Source organism: Drosophila subpulchrella, chromosome 3R (genome assembly GCF_014743375.2).
Source record: "Drosophila subpulchrella strain 33 F10 #4 breed RU33 chromosome 3R, RU_Dsub_v1.1 Primary Assembly, whole genome shotgun sequence".
Taxonomy (NCBI): Eukaryota; Metazoa; Arthropoda; class Insecta; order Diptera; family Drosophilidae; genus Drosophila; species Drosophila subpulchrella.
The window spans coordinates 16,215,826-16,229,928 of NC_050609.1; the positions used below are offsets into that span (position 1 = coordinate 16,215,826).

General features: G+C 40.3%; 1 protein-coding gene across 3 annotated transcripts in view; it reads right to left on the reverse strand.

Annotated features, from left to right (window-relative positions):
* Positions 1-14,103, reverse strand: part of LOC119545695 (RYamide receptor) — a 64,386-nt gene that overhangs the window by 21,605 nt on the left and 28,678 nt on the right. For all 3 annotated transcript variants that reach the window (XR_005219122.1, XM_037851448.1, XM_037851447.1), the window contains exons 2-4: positions 12,977-13,760; positions 11,155-11,271; positions 9,673-9,871 (exon numbers count right to left, since the gene is read on the reverse strand). Coding sequence is in view for 2 of the 3 variants with exons in the window: in XM_037851448.1 (XP_037707376.1) it covers positions 9,673-9,871; positions 11,155-11,271; positions 12,977-13,653 (993 nt within the window). In the remaining variant the exon portion in view is untranslated. The remainder of the gene's footprint in view (positions 1-9,672; positions 9,872-11,154; positions 11,272-12,976; positions 13,761-14,103) is intronic.

The window sequence follows — 14,103 nt, forward strand, 5'->3', positions numbered from 1 at the left end:
TTTGGCCATTCAGTGCATTATAATTACATTTCGCGTATCTCAAAGATACATCCATGTAGTAATGCTTTCCACTGAGTTGTGCAACCGCATAACTGGATGGTTGTCGCAAAAGTTATACCCATGTGCGCTAAATGCTCACATTATTAAGGCCGTTGGGCACTACCCACTAATTGGCATCCGCACGAGTGCCTCAGATACATTAATGCATATCCATCTGCAAGTGTATCTGCATCTACAATGCGTGCCCCTGGGTGAATTGGTGTGGCTCCTGTTCGCCTTCAATCATTGCCTCCATCCACTCATTACTGCAATGGCTCACGTTTTAATTAAGCTGCTGGAGGCGACGCGATATTGGCCAAAAGCATCTGCAAATGTATCTCACGGATATACATGGTCGTGTCGTGGTCCGTTGGTGGTTGTCGGCTATCTGGCACTTAGTATCTGTATCTACGGCTTATATGCAGAACCGTTGTTTGTTTTTCGGGCAAAACGAATTCAAAGAGAAAGTGCTTCACTTTCGCAAGCTTCTTTCGCACATTTTCACATTTCATTGGCGGGTGGCCCAAAAAAAAGTAAAATAAGGAAAACATTTTCCCAGACAATTTTAACCTCTTTCTTTCCTTTTAATAGTTTCTGTTAACATCCTCCATTACATCGAAATTCAATTCCGTTTCAGAGCTCGAGTTGCGGTTTTAATTTGCAAAACTGCCAAATTGGTATAGTTGCCGAATTGTTGCGGATACACGAAAGGCTTTGAAGTGTCTTGGTTAAACTAGAATTTTAATAGCGGTTAATTAAGGATTTGTTATATTTTAATAAAGAACTTTTAAAGTTTTATTTAATCCAAATTTTGATTGTTATTTTAAAATCCTTGTTCATACGTTATGAAAAATGATATATAGATGGTTTATTGATTTTCAACAAGATATAACTAATTTAAATGGAAGAAAAACCTTAAGTATGGAAAGAAATTCACCTCCCAGTGGCCTACTACATCATAAATCATAATCATTAAAGCACATGCAGAAGCCCGGCAACCGACGACCCGAAGTTGTATTGACTTCGTCGTTTAACCCAACATTGTATCTAACCGGGGAAGCCCTTAGCACGCGACATTTCCGTACCTGGCAGACAATGGGACAATTGTGGCAACAGTCGCACAGACGACACCTTAATAGCTCCATAAAGCGGGGCGACAATACCCATAAAGGCAGCCACGCACTCACTCCGGCCAAGACAATTGCTTTGGGAGCTAAAGAAAAGGTCGCAGATGCTGCGTTATGAGCCCGGTCCGAAGCATGATAGACCCATATTATATCCGCCATGAGAACCACTAGCAAACGCTGCCAAATACTTCTACGCAAAGATGGGACCAAGGGAGTTAAGCTCATGGTTTTATTTGCAGGCGGAACAAAAAAGATATTTACAGTGGCGCTGTTTATTTGAAAATGGCGTGACAACAGTCCAGCTCAAAGGAATCGCAAAAAGGCGCACAACCACGGGATATGCACTGAAATCTCTTTACAAGTCTTTTCATAAACACATTTAAGAACATTCTAAAAATAAGAATCATTTTGAAAATGATTATTAACATAAGCTTACAAAACATTACAGATCTTTTGCAACGATTTTCATTTAACCAATAAAAATCTCTAGATTGTATTGAAATAAAATACCATCTCTTAGTTTTTCTCTTTTTCATAAAGAAAGAAAGGAAGAAAAAATGTTGAAAACATTTTAAGATATACATTTCGCTCTAGAATTCTTTTTTTAATTTTCATCCTTGTCTAACTCCCTATTTTTCTTAGTGTAGCTGCATTGCCGCTGGTCTGTAGTTCACTTTGGCTTTTGGACGCTGGATGCGCTGGTAACTTTTCTGCAGAGCACGACGCTCTGACTTCCACTTAAGGCCACAAATCATTTTGCGCCAGTTGGCATGGATGCGATGGAATGGGATGGGATGGGAATCAAGCTGGTAATGGAGCTGGAAAGAGGTGGATATATCCAAGGGATTCAGATATAAAGTTGTTGGGAACTGAACCCACAGTCTTGCGCCTCCAGGGATCCAGATAGGGATTGAACCACATGTGTGTGTGCCTTACGACACTTGGCAAGTTGAAGATTTATGCCGCAATTACCGCAAGTGTAAACTAATTACGGGTTTAAAGTGCCAACTCAAAGATAATGGCAGTCGACAACAAAAGTAACAACGAAATAACAACAAAACGAAGGTAAGTTAACGTTAACCCGCTGTTGCCGTCACTTTCGGTTTGTAGTGGCTACTGGTCATTAAGAGCTGACCATTAACACTGGGCTTATCAATTTGAATTATTTCGGTGCGGGATTTCCTAAAGTGCTTCGATGGGTGAAATAGGGAAGCGTTGGGCTTAAAATATAGCCAGCATCACCTTCCCTATTTTGTACGAGATCCGCTTTAATCTAAATTGTTCGTGTCTGCCATTTCTCAAGTCCGACACCAGCTACCTGTTGGTGGCTTATTTGATTGCTGCACTGAGGAAAATTTCTAATAACACTTATTCTTTTTAAGAATTCTCATTAAAAAGTTATGTACATTTTTACCAACCTAAAATAACCTGTTAAAATCTCTGCGTTTTAAAGATTTGAATATTATTTGGATATACACAAAAAATAAAGATTTTGGAAGATCTTACATATTTCGTTGTGTTTGTGGCCCTTTAAAGTCATATTAAATATGGATTAGCTCAAATTTGTACTAGAAATCGTTAAAACATTGAATGGCTTAAGCAAATAATTGAGAGAAATGTTTAATATAGTAAATTAGAAATTGTCTTGCTTTTTTATTGTGCACTTGATACTATCGCCCTGCCTGCAAATGAAAACTCGGACTGAAATTAAAGGAGGGGTAAATCTCCCATCGAGGGTGTGGTGTGCCTGCGGATAAATAAAAGCCCGGCAGCCTTTGTCGATTCGCCGGCGATGTTCACGTTTTAATTACAAGCAGCTCAGCTGGATGGCAGATACACGGATACGAATACACCCAAAACGGGGTTAATGTGCCGCGAATTGCTCTTTTCGGCTCCCTGGGCTGGTCCATCATGATGATCTTTGGAATGACACGCCAGCAGGTGAACTTTTCACTTTAACAGTGGTATTTTTAATACGCCACTTGTTGCACGAAATTATGAAAGGCTCTATATCCCATTACATTCATTGAAAGAGCAGTAAATTAACAAAGGCTGGATTAAATGAGAAGGTTTCTAAACCACATTAAATTATTATGTAATTACGCAGCCAGCTTTGAACTTTGACTTGAATTGTTCACCATGCTTGGTCAGCTACAAATTTGCATTAGCCAAATGCTTTTGACAAGCTTGCTTGTTAGCCGTCCAACTCGCCCATTCATTTGCAGCCAAGCCGTACAAGGCGTATACGCAATGTGACAAAGTAGCAGCTGCAATTTGATGCGGTCATATAGTTCGAACATTAATGAGCAGCAGCATTGCTGTGCTCCATGACTTTGAGATGAGAACATCTCTGGGTAGTGCGTATCTGCACTGGGGGAAAATCTTTCTAAGGAAATATAACTTGCTATGGTCATTTATAGAACATATGCATTATATGATGTCTTCTTATTTATATCAATTAGTTACTAAAAACACAATAATTAAGTTCTTTAAAGGATTTAATATTTCTTTATTCATATTTAAATTTGTATAGTTTTTGTTAAGTGCACGCAAATGAACAACAGCCCCCTGCTGAGTTCAAGCGGGGCATCTTCATTAGGGGCACTCGCCTTCGTTTCTGATCAGTTTTAGTGCGTCACTGACACAGATTGCGGGCAGAGGCAGTCGACATTCATAAAGAGTTGCATGCAAGTCCGAACCTTTCACTTTTGTAGAATAAACTTGTTCGGACGCCAAACAAACAAACAAACCGAGCCGACAAACAAGCACAAACCGACAGGCAGACAGTCAGGTGAGGGGAAAAGCAGGGGAGGACAATATGTTTTCTCATGCAACAGCAGATGCAACCACAAATACTGGACAGCTGTCTTGCAACTGCAACTAGTATCTCCCCCCTCTCCTAACCACAAGCTCCTCCTTTTTGGCCAGAAAGTTTAGCCGGGGGATTCCCCCTAGTCCTAAATATAAACCCCTTTTGTAACGGTGTGAAATGGTACTAATACTGTTCGATTTATCGAATCGAAATTTATTTACATACATGCACGTCGCATCACCTTGTCCATTAGAGTCTCTGTTTAATTTACGGACATTAATTGGCTAATTTATGGTCCCCAGCACCGCAAAACTCCTGGCCGTTGCGCCACAATAAACACCACATTTAGTTTTATTGATTTAAGCTAAAATTACCCAAAAACGAACGGCCGAAATGGCAGGCTGATAAATTTTATAGTCGAGGGCAAACAGTCCAGATGAGTTGCCCATAAAGTCGAATCTTAATGTTAATGTCTTTGTACGTGTTTGTTCCATAATTAATGGACTGCTCGCTCATTATGCAAGAGCCTTAACGATTCGTCCACAAGACTCGGAACAAATAGTTGCTCTTGCATAAATAATGAAGAATTAAGAATGTCAATATTTGGTCAGGGTTCAGCAAATATTATTTGTAAGAGCCATGAATCGTCCTGGGTAAGTCCTTTTGACATAATCATTTTTGGTAGTTTTAGGATAATTATTTATTCAGCAAACTGCAATTAAATGCACATTCTTTGAATGAAAGACAGTTTGACTACGACGGACTTGAATTGGAATCTTAAATGATTTTAGTCGAAGCTCCTTCTTTAATGCACTCCTGTGGAATAATAATAATAAATAATAGATAATATGTTGGATATCTTTAAAACATCCCACTGCTCATATGTTCTCTTTTAACAAATTGCCGAAATTAAACTTAAATCTGCTGGAAAGTTTACTTTTCAACTCCTTTACTGCCATTTGCAGACGCACAGATAGACCAAAATAAATTGGGCGTAAATAAATCAATGACATGGAAGGGCTGGGGCTGAGGAGTTTCCAGCCAGAGGTCACAAAGGCAACCGGAATTGCAGCTGGCTGAGATCCGAGAGGCGAGATAAACAAATCGCATGAAGAAGGGGAGACTAATTGCAGCCTGTTGCCGGAGTTGTTGCCTCTGCAGCTGCTGCCTCTGTGGGTTTTATCTTTTAATTTGCCACAAAACGCACAAAGTGCACTCAACACCCCAATCTGCCGCGTGGGTGTGCATCTATCTACCAGTGTTTGTTAGCCAGCAGATGAAGACCACGACGAACCGAACTTGCTGCCCAGGCCTGGGAATCCTCTCACTTTTTTCACATGCACTCCCCATTGTATCCATGCAGCCAAGTATCCGAGTATCCAAGTATCCATGGGATGTGCCTTACCATCGCATCAGACTGACGATGATGAAGATCCCAGCTGCCTGGCCGACTGCCTGCCCGCTGCTTGCTGGATATGACACAGATTACGTAACGCGAAATTAACATTTTAACACAATTCAACAGAGAGAGAAGACGATGACGCGGCGGCTGCAACGTCTGCCGCTGTCTCAGTTGGAGAAATAAAAAAGAAATTTAAGCTTTAATCTTAAAGCCCGCAGTTGGGGATACTCTGTCTGAGGAATTGTTCCTATGGTTCAAGATATATTGATATGATATGGTAAAAACCCCTTATTGGATCTTCAGAATTAATAAAAGCTAGTGACAATCTTTTACCCACAGCAATATTTCTGGATACTTCACTGGTAAAACTATCTTACAATAAAAGTATCTATAGATACATATATGTTTTAAAAAAATACTTTAATTATATTCTCTTTGCTTTTAAGAAATATATATTTTTTTAGAGGACATCCTTAATATTTCGTTAAAGCTCCAGAAAAATATAAATACCCCTTAAGGGCATAAGAAAGCTGAAAGGAAGAAAGAGTAGTACCTCTAAAAAATGCAAAAACATTTGGAAATTCTGCTCCACAACCTAGCCATATATACTACTACTTATTTTTTTAGGATAAAGAGGGGATATATTTGTACTCCAAAGCTCTAGAAAAATTCAAGTACCCCCTCGTAAAGTGTAAAAATGCAAAAGAGTAAAAGTGGAAATGGGAACCCGTTGCGGATTGGACTGCTGTCGCCCCTCCTGTTTTTGGGGACCTGCCCATTTGGCCGGCGATGGCTCATCAGTCTTGGCTTTTTCCCCCACGAGGCGGCCAACAGAAGGGGCTCACATATCGGGAGGACGACGGCGATGATGATAATGATTATGACGACGACGATGGCCAATGCATGAGCATTTCGGCACGGAGAGTTACGCCTCTTGCAGTCAATTATGCAATTAACGTTTTGCCAGCAAACAAGAAGCAAATGCGCCAAATGAGCCGCGTTTCCTACACATTACTACCACACATTAGTCGTCGAGGCTTTGACAAAACAGACTCGAATGCAGATGGCAGATGCAAATGCTGTCAATCGATAGGTGGTTGTGCAAAAAAAATACAATATTGCAAAAAAAAAAGAAACCAAAAGAAGAAATAGCTGACAAAGTAGTGATACTCGTACTCAATCCAAAGTTACAATCGCCCGGAGCTAGCCGGCTGACAACTGTGAAGTGTCATCGCCCCAAGTGAGCAATAATATTATTCCCCCTCCGATTTCGACTGATTGTTTTGCCTGCGGTGTGTTTCCCAGCAATTAGATGATGGGCTGTGATTTGCAACTCGTGCAAACGAATTTAGGAAACACTTGACAAATATTGACAAAGTGCAATGGCAAAAGGGAATGCCATCCACAAATGAAAAATTAAATGAAAAATGCTGAAGCAGAATAATGATCATTGGGTTATTTTAGTTTTTTCTCTGACAACTTAAGACCTCTATTTAGCCTTCCTGTTGCCCACTCAAGCAATTAAACTCTACCAAGATTACCCAATAAATTTGTAATTTTCAATCGACTTTTGACAACGGGCGACAATTACGATTTCGAGGAAGCTGCGACACAGTTGAACGAGCTCCCATGGGGAGATCGAGTAATTTTGCTAATCATTTCAACTGGCAATTGGTAAAAATGCTCAAAGAAAGATGCCAAGACACAAGGAAGAAATTGTCAACGATGGACGATGGACAAAGATGGCAGCCTGAGCGAAGGGAGCAGTCATGAGAAAATGAGAAATCCAAGTCAGCAAAATTGTTGCCGGGTTAAGTAACCAAATAACTATTGGTAGCCACTTTTTGGAAAAACTGTGTACATCGAAGGATGGTCAGGGAGCTTGGCCATTTGGACTGGGGAGGGGGAGCCACTGCATCGCAAAAGTGAATGGCAGATGAAGCTGCATCGCCTTGGGCTCGAATTGGGTAACATTGCACAGCGGTGGGCGAAACTGTCAGCAATTGTTTTAATTTCATTTTTGGCCTGGGCTTCTTTTTCCTTTTTTTAGATGAAGGAGTCTGTCTGATCTCTTCGGGATTTGACAGTCATTGGGTTAACGCCGGCGCTCTTTGTCTGCATTCTCCCGCAAATATGGCAATTATAATTACTGGTCAATCTGGGTCCACAAATATGGGTCCCGTAATTAGTGAGGCGTAAGTTCAAAGGCGGTTCGATTTAAGAGGTCTAAAGAAATGTATTTATATATTTTATGGCCAAACAGGTAATATTGGCAGCCAGTAATTAAATATTAAAATACCAAATATGTTTTTAGGAAGATTTTCTAGAATGTAAAATGAACCTTACAATACATTTAGGATAATCCTAGTTTGAGTATAAAATTACTAACTTAATTCTAGGTAAGAAGGTTACTTAATTCACTAAGAACTCTCTATTTCAAAATGGAAAATTAGATGTTTTTTTTTAAGAACCACGTTTAATCCAAAATGTAAGGGTCAAGAAACCTTTTTCCATCTGTACTTTGTGGCCAGGAAAGGTCGTTGCCGGCTCCCATGTTCACACTCTTGGCTAACTGGCTTTCGGCTCTCCTCTTCTTCCGTTCAGCTGCACAATTGGCCATCGACTTAGGGGGCTCGTTTGACAACTAACGTGATTACGTGGTCCTCAGACTCCATTCAGCCCACCCCCACCCTCAGTGCAATTGATTTCCTGGAAGACCACAAGACTTTGGTTAGGATGGCATCTTCAGACGGCGACTTGTACGCAGACGCAATGGCAATCGCATGGCATCGCCAGGCGGCAGAGGCCTCCAGCTGGCAAGTGGATAAGTTCGGGGACCCCTGTACCAAGTACGGACCACATGCACCGCATAAATCTTTTCTCATTTACTTTTGCCGAAACTCGGCTCGTGCAAGTTTATTGTAAATAGTGGCTGTGCCTTGCGCCGTGTGATTATGTGAGCATTACATGCCATTTGCCACGCTGCCACAGCCCAAAATCCCAGTCTTTAAAAATAAACGAAGAGGAATTATATTTTATTATAAATACCCTGACTAATTAAGGACAGTAAGGAATTTGAAGAGATTTTCTTACAACAAAAAGAAAGTCAAACCATCAAGATTGATACATGTACTATACAGCATAATACGACCATAATCAAATAATACAATTCACAAACAGCTATCTTTGAAAGCTCACAGGATAAACATTATATGCTAAAGTATAACATTTTCCTTTATTATTACTTATCAACTAAAATACCATTTTTCATAGCCCTAGGCTTTTGAGAGGTAATAATACCCTTTGTTAGGGTATAAAATCAACAGTGAGGAGCAGGAAGCCAGCCTTGCCACGCTTGCTCCCCATTGACCCCAGATTTTTCTCCTCCTATCCGAGGCTTGAAAAAAGGGGAAAAAATGCAAAATCAATTTGAAGATTGCTGCTTCGACAGCTGTCGTCATCGTGGCTGTCGTTTCGCCAGACTGCGAACTGCTGATGGCTCAGTTTGAGTCTTGGTTTGGCTTTAGGTTTCAGTTCACTTGGGCTGGAGCAGCCAACAAGTGGGGGCTTGTCATTGACTGCAGATCGAGGCAGTGGCAAGGTGCTGCGATTGGGGTTAAACTTTAGAGTCAACAAAAGGCAAACAGGAGATGGCTAAGCTTATGCAAGAGGAATTTTGCCAATGAAGATTACAGTTATTTGCTTAAATATAAATTCCAAATGTACACAAACACACTAATTGGCAAATATTCAGTAATAACAATATTCAAGTGAATAGTGGATATTTGCATTTTACACTTAAAGCCTAATCAATCATTTCAACGTGTCATTAAACGCATTCTGATATAACAAGGCCACATTTACTGAAAGGAAAATGGAAACACATTTTAGCATATTGAAGGCTTATAGAACGTTTACGCACTTTAAGGGTCAACAGTAGAAGTCAACTATGGCAATGTTTAATTTAAAAATAATAACAATCGAAAACTATAGTGTCTTTTTAACCTTTAAAGTAGTAATATGCTTTGTTATTATTGGTAATGGCACAATTTAATTAAATTAAATTGGTTAGATTTATTTATGGACTTCTCATTGGAGTACTTTTTACGGAACTTTCAATTGCGCAGAAATTGACCATATGTAATGCCCACTTTATATATTCAAACTAAGCCCCTTAGCCATGGCCACTCTCACAGGCGATTTGACTAATGGAAGGATGCACTGAAACCCAAATTAGTTTTTGCGGTGGCCCAGATACGGATACTCAGAGATTTACATTTAAATGGACTCACCTTGCGTTTGGAGCGGGCCATCCGCTGGTCGCGGGTGGTCTCCGCCTCCCCCGGAGGCCGCTTTCCCCAGACGCGGATGGCGATGCGGGTGTAGGTGAAGACCAGGACTCCCAGCGGGACGACGAACTGCAGCGCGAACAGGGAGAGGGTGTAGTAGTACTCCTGCGTCCGCGATGGCCATATCTCGCGGCAGATGTATCTGATGGATGCACGCGCACAAAGGACGTCACATGGAAGTAGCAGAGGGGGGAAGGGGGCCGGGGCAGTGCATTAGTTTCAAGTGGACAGTTGTGGCGGGCTCTGAAATAAACTGTCACAAAAGGACACCCGCACATACGCTCTTGTAATCTCGGCTGAGTGCACAATTTCATTTTTATGCTAAGCCTTTCAGTTTCCTGCCAACAAAATCCGTGTAGGACGCTCACGCTCCCCCAAAAACTTATTTTATTTTCCTCGTTGCGACAGAGTTTCAGTTGCACGCAGTTCAAGTTTTATGAATTTTCATATTTTCTTTTGATAATAAAAAAATAAATAAACTAAAAGAAAAGTTGCCTCGAGTATACAAAATATTTTATGTAAAATATAAAATGATAAAAATAAACTAAGCCTTCTAAAAATAATTTCCATTTCCTAAGGAAATTGCTTATCTACAATTGTTCATAATTGTTTCAGTTGTTTACTAAGTTAAGTATTAAGTATTTATTTTTAATCCAGATCACAGAGCCTTTCATCTACAATATTCCTGCTCATTTTCACTCTTTGCCTTCTTCTTCCTTTTCAATTAAACATGACTGTCAGCATTTCAAAACGTGCCCGGCATATTTTAGTTGTGGGAAAAAAGCCTGCATTTGAGTCTGATATTTGCATTTACATTATCCTCGCCAACTCGCTGATTGTCCTTTGGAGCGAAAATTACAACTGCTGTTGGCCGCATCGTTCCCTGATTTGTGTGCAACATATTTAATTTACGCACCACTTGAGAACGTGCCCCGGTCTGCAGGAATGCCAGTACCCTGTACCACTTCTCCACTCAGAAATTGGATCCTTAAGTTAGAATTCTGTAGAATGCCAGCAGTTAGGCCTAGTGCCCGGCACATCCGTCTTCGCAGGGAGGCAGTTCCATGGAGTCGTTTAATACTAAGTAGCTACTCATGAAGCCGCCCACACATGAGGCACAAACATAATACAAAAAAAGCACTCAAAAAATTGTAAGCAAAGAATTTAATATTTTTTTTACTTAAATCAGGAATAGAAAAGACTAAAAAACGTAAATGAACTGAAAGGAGAAATATAATCTTGTAAAAATCATTTAGATGTTCCCTTAAAATAAAAAACCTTTTAAAATATTTTAATATAAAGAAAAATCAAATTCTATTTAAAGAGATATGTTTTTCCCCGTGAGTATAAATATCACTCGATTATACTCCGTCACATGTTGTTACTCTTGATTTCTGATTGCTGTTTGAGGAGGTCGGTACTTACTTCTCACATTTCTCGTGCCACGGCGACATGGGCATGTCGAGGCCCGAGACGAGGGGTATGGGAAAGGCCGTGGCAAGTGCAATAAACCAAACGCCGCTGATGATGAGGGTGGCATAGCTGAAAAAGAGTTAAGGGGGCATGTTTGAGTGGGTTGTAAGTACATTTGATTCGCTGTTTAATTTTTAAAATCTGTGTTATTTTTAGACATTTGTTATCCGCTTGCGTTTGGCTTTTGCAGAGTGCTCTCATAAATTGTTAAATTTAATTCTGCCCCCACGTGGCGTATGAGTGATGCTGGGATTTTCACGGAGCATAATAAGAGGGCATTGAGCTGCCGTATGGTTTGTTTGGACCTAATTACCGCTCTGCAGTAGCTGCGTGCGCGTAAATTACAATCATGGTGAATAATTATCAGTCATATTTACGTTTGTTCCCGCAAATATTTGCAGAAGCCACGAAGGATGACTTTCGCCGTCCAGAAACACACTCAAACGCAGTCACGCACACGCAAGCCCTGACGTCAATATTCAACAGTGAGAAAAAATCAATAGGAATTGTTATGCTAAACCATAAAATAATAGTTAATAATAAAAATAATAAAAGTTAAAAATTAAAATATAGAAATATATTATTTAGAAACCAAAGTATCTTAAATAAAAAATATATTTTTTTGGCAGATGCATTACATCTCCTCCCCGAAACCAACTAAAAGTCGACGAAGCGTGAAATACTCACGCCTGCTCTTGAACTCAGCGGGAGATGAGATGGATGTCAGTAGAGTGAGATTTTCAGGGGGAACAGCTGTATCCAGTTACCAAACAAATTGACGTTTGCAGTGCGTCTGACCAATGGTTGTTTGCCGGCCTGTCGCTTTGGATTTTCAGCAAACGCTGCGTCAGGCTCTCGTATTACTATTTAAACTAATTAACACAAGGCGACGTGCTCACCAAAGGCCTGCCGAAAGCCCAATCCCTTGGGAAAGTCACTTAGGTCAAGTGGTCAAAGTGGACACCAGTGTAAATACCCCAGTGGCCACTTGACGGTGTCTAGGCACGCCAACGAGTGTGCCAACTTGGCACTTGGTTAACGCACTTGGAAAGTGTACTTAAACATTGGCAAGAGAGTTAGTAGGAAGGCTATATTGTAGAACACAACGCATGAGTGGCTCTTCTGTTTCAGGAAAATGTACGAAAATTTTTGAAAGTCTTTAAAGTTTAAACAGATTTTACATTCAGTTAGGAGCTTGATTAGCACACACATGTTTTGTTTTTTCCGTATTAAATGATAACTTTTAATTTTAATCCTCTTTAAATTTATTATGCCATCCCAGTTTTGTAATAATACTCATTACCTTGCATTACCAAAAAAATTTAATTGAATTTACTACATAAAATTATCCCATAAAAAGGGGTGAATTTTGTAGTATAAAGAAGTATCCTATTTAAAGCCTTAAATACTGTAAAAAAAAATTACCATTTTAAAGTGTGAGTATTTATAGAAATAAACTTAAAATACTGTAGAGAGAAAATGTGCGGAAATTGAACAAAAACACTATAAAACGAATCAACAAAATATATATAAAAGAATCCGTACCCCGAAGGAAAAAACATAACTTCTTTGATACATATTCGCAATTCCATTAAGCCAAGTAAATAAAAATAAAATGGATCATTTATAAAATTTAACTGACGAGCTGAAGGCCCACAAATGCAATTGTTCATTTGTAATAACTAGCTTGTAATTAGTCTTTAAATATATAAATAAAATTAACAATTAGGTATATGGTATGTAGCATTTCAATAAAATTTCCCTGTTGACTTACCGCTTTGTAATGCGGGGCCGCAGTGGCCACATGATGGCTATGTAGCGGTCGATGCTGATGGCCACCAAGGTATAGGCGGTGACCAGGACAGAAACCGCCTGCGAGTAGTTCACAAAGTGGCAGAGGACGATGCCAAAGGGCCAGTAGTTCAGGATGAACAGCGAGATGAAGGACGAGGGCACGCAGAAGAAGGACATCAGGATGTCGCCCAGGGCCAAGCTGGCTATAAAGTAATTGGTGACTGTGCGCATGCGTGGCGTGGACTGAACTATATAGCAAACGGTTCCATTGCCGATCAGGGCGAAGATAAAGATGGGAATGTAAAGCATATAAACAAGGCTCTTAAAGTAGACACTGGACCACAGGTCCTCCGACTGGATGTCATCGCCGTCGCAGCTAAAGTTCATCATCACGGTGATATTAAAGGTCTCATACTGCACGCTACTAAGGGTCGTGGTTGATCCATATCCATAGACTGCCTCCTCATCGCCCCTCTGCAGTGCATCTGTGACATTGTAGAGCAGCGAAGCGGAGTCTGGCAGGAGCAGGGATCCCTCCTGGTAGTCCTCCTCCTCATTCCTCAAAAGTGGCTGCTGGGGAGCTATGTAATACATCCTGTCGTTAAGCCAGCCCAACCGACTACTGCTCTTAAAATCCATGCTATTGTGGAGCTCCATTCAAGTGCGTCAATGGGAAAACCTTAAACTCTTAAGACTTGAGAACTTTTCTCAACATTCTTGGCCAATATCCAGGCTCTTCAAACTTTACCGCTGCCTGCAATTATCTGTAAGTAAGAGTTGTGGCCATAATTAGCTGGGTTCCTTAATTATGTGCTGCACTACATTGCGGCTACTTGATAATTCGTCTTAAGCATTTAAACAATAAACGTTGCATAGTTTCGGGCGGCTGTCAGTATAAGAGTTGGGAGTGGGCTATATCAGCTTATAAATACCCCCAAGCTGGAAATATGAAACCCTCTCTTAAGTGGAAACAACAAAAAGCTCAAAAACAAGCTCAAAATAATTAGCAGAAGTGAAACTTCAAATGCAACAGGTAAACACTAAGGCCCAATTAAAAACAGCTAACTAACATTTTCTAGTTCATATTTTTCCCATTAAGCCCCCTTT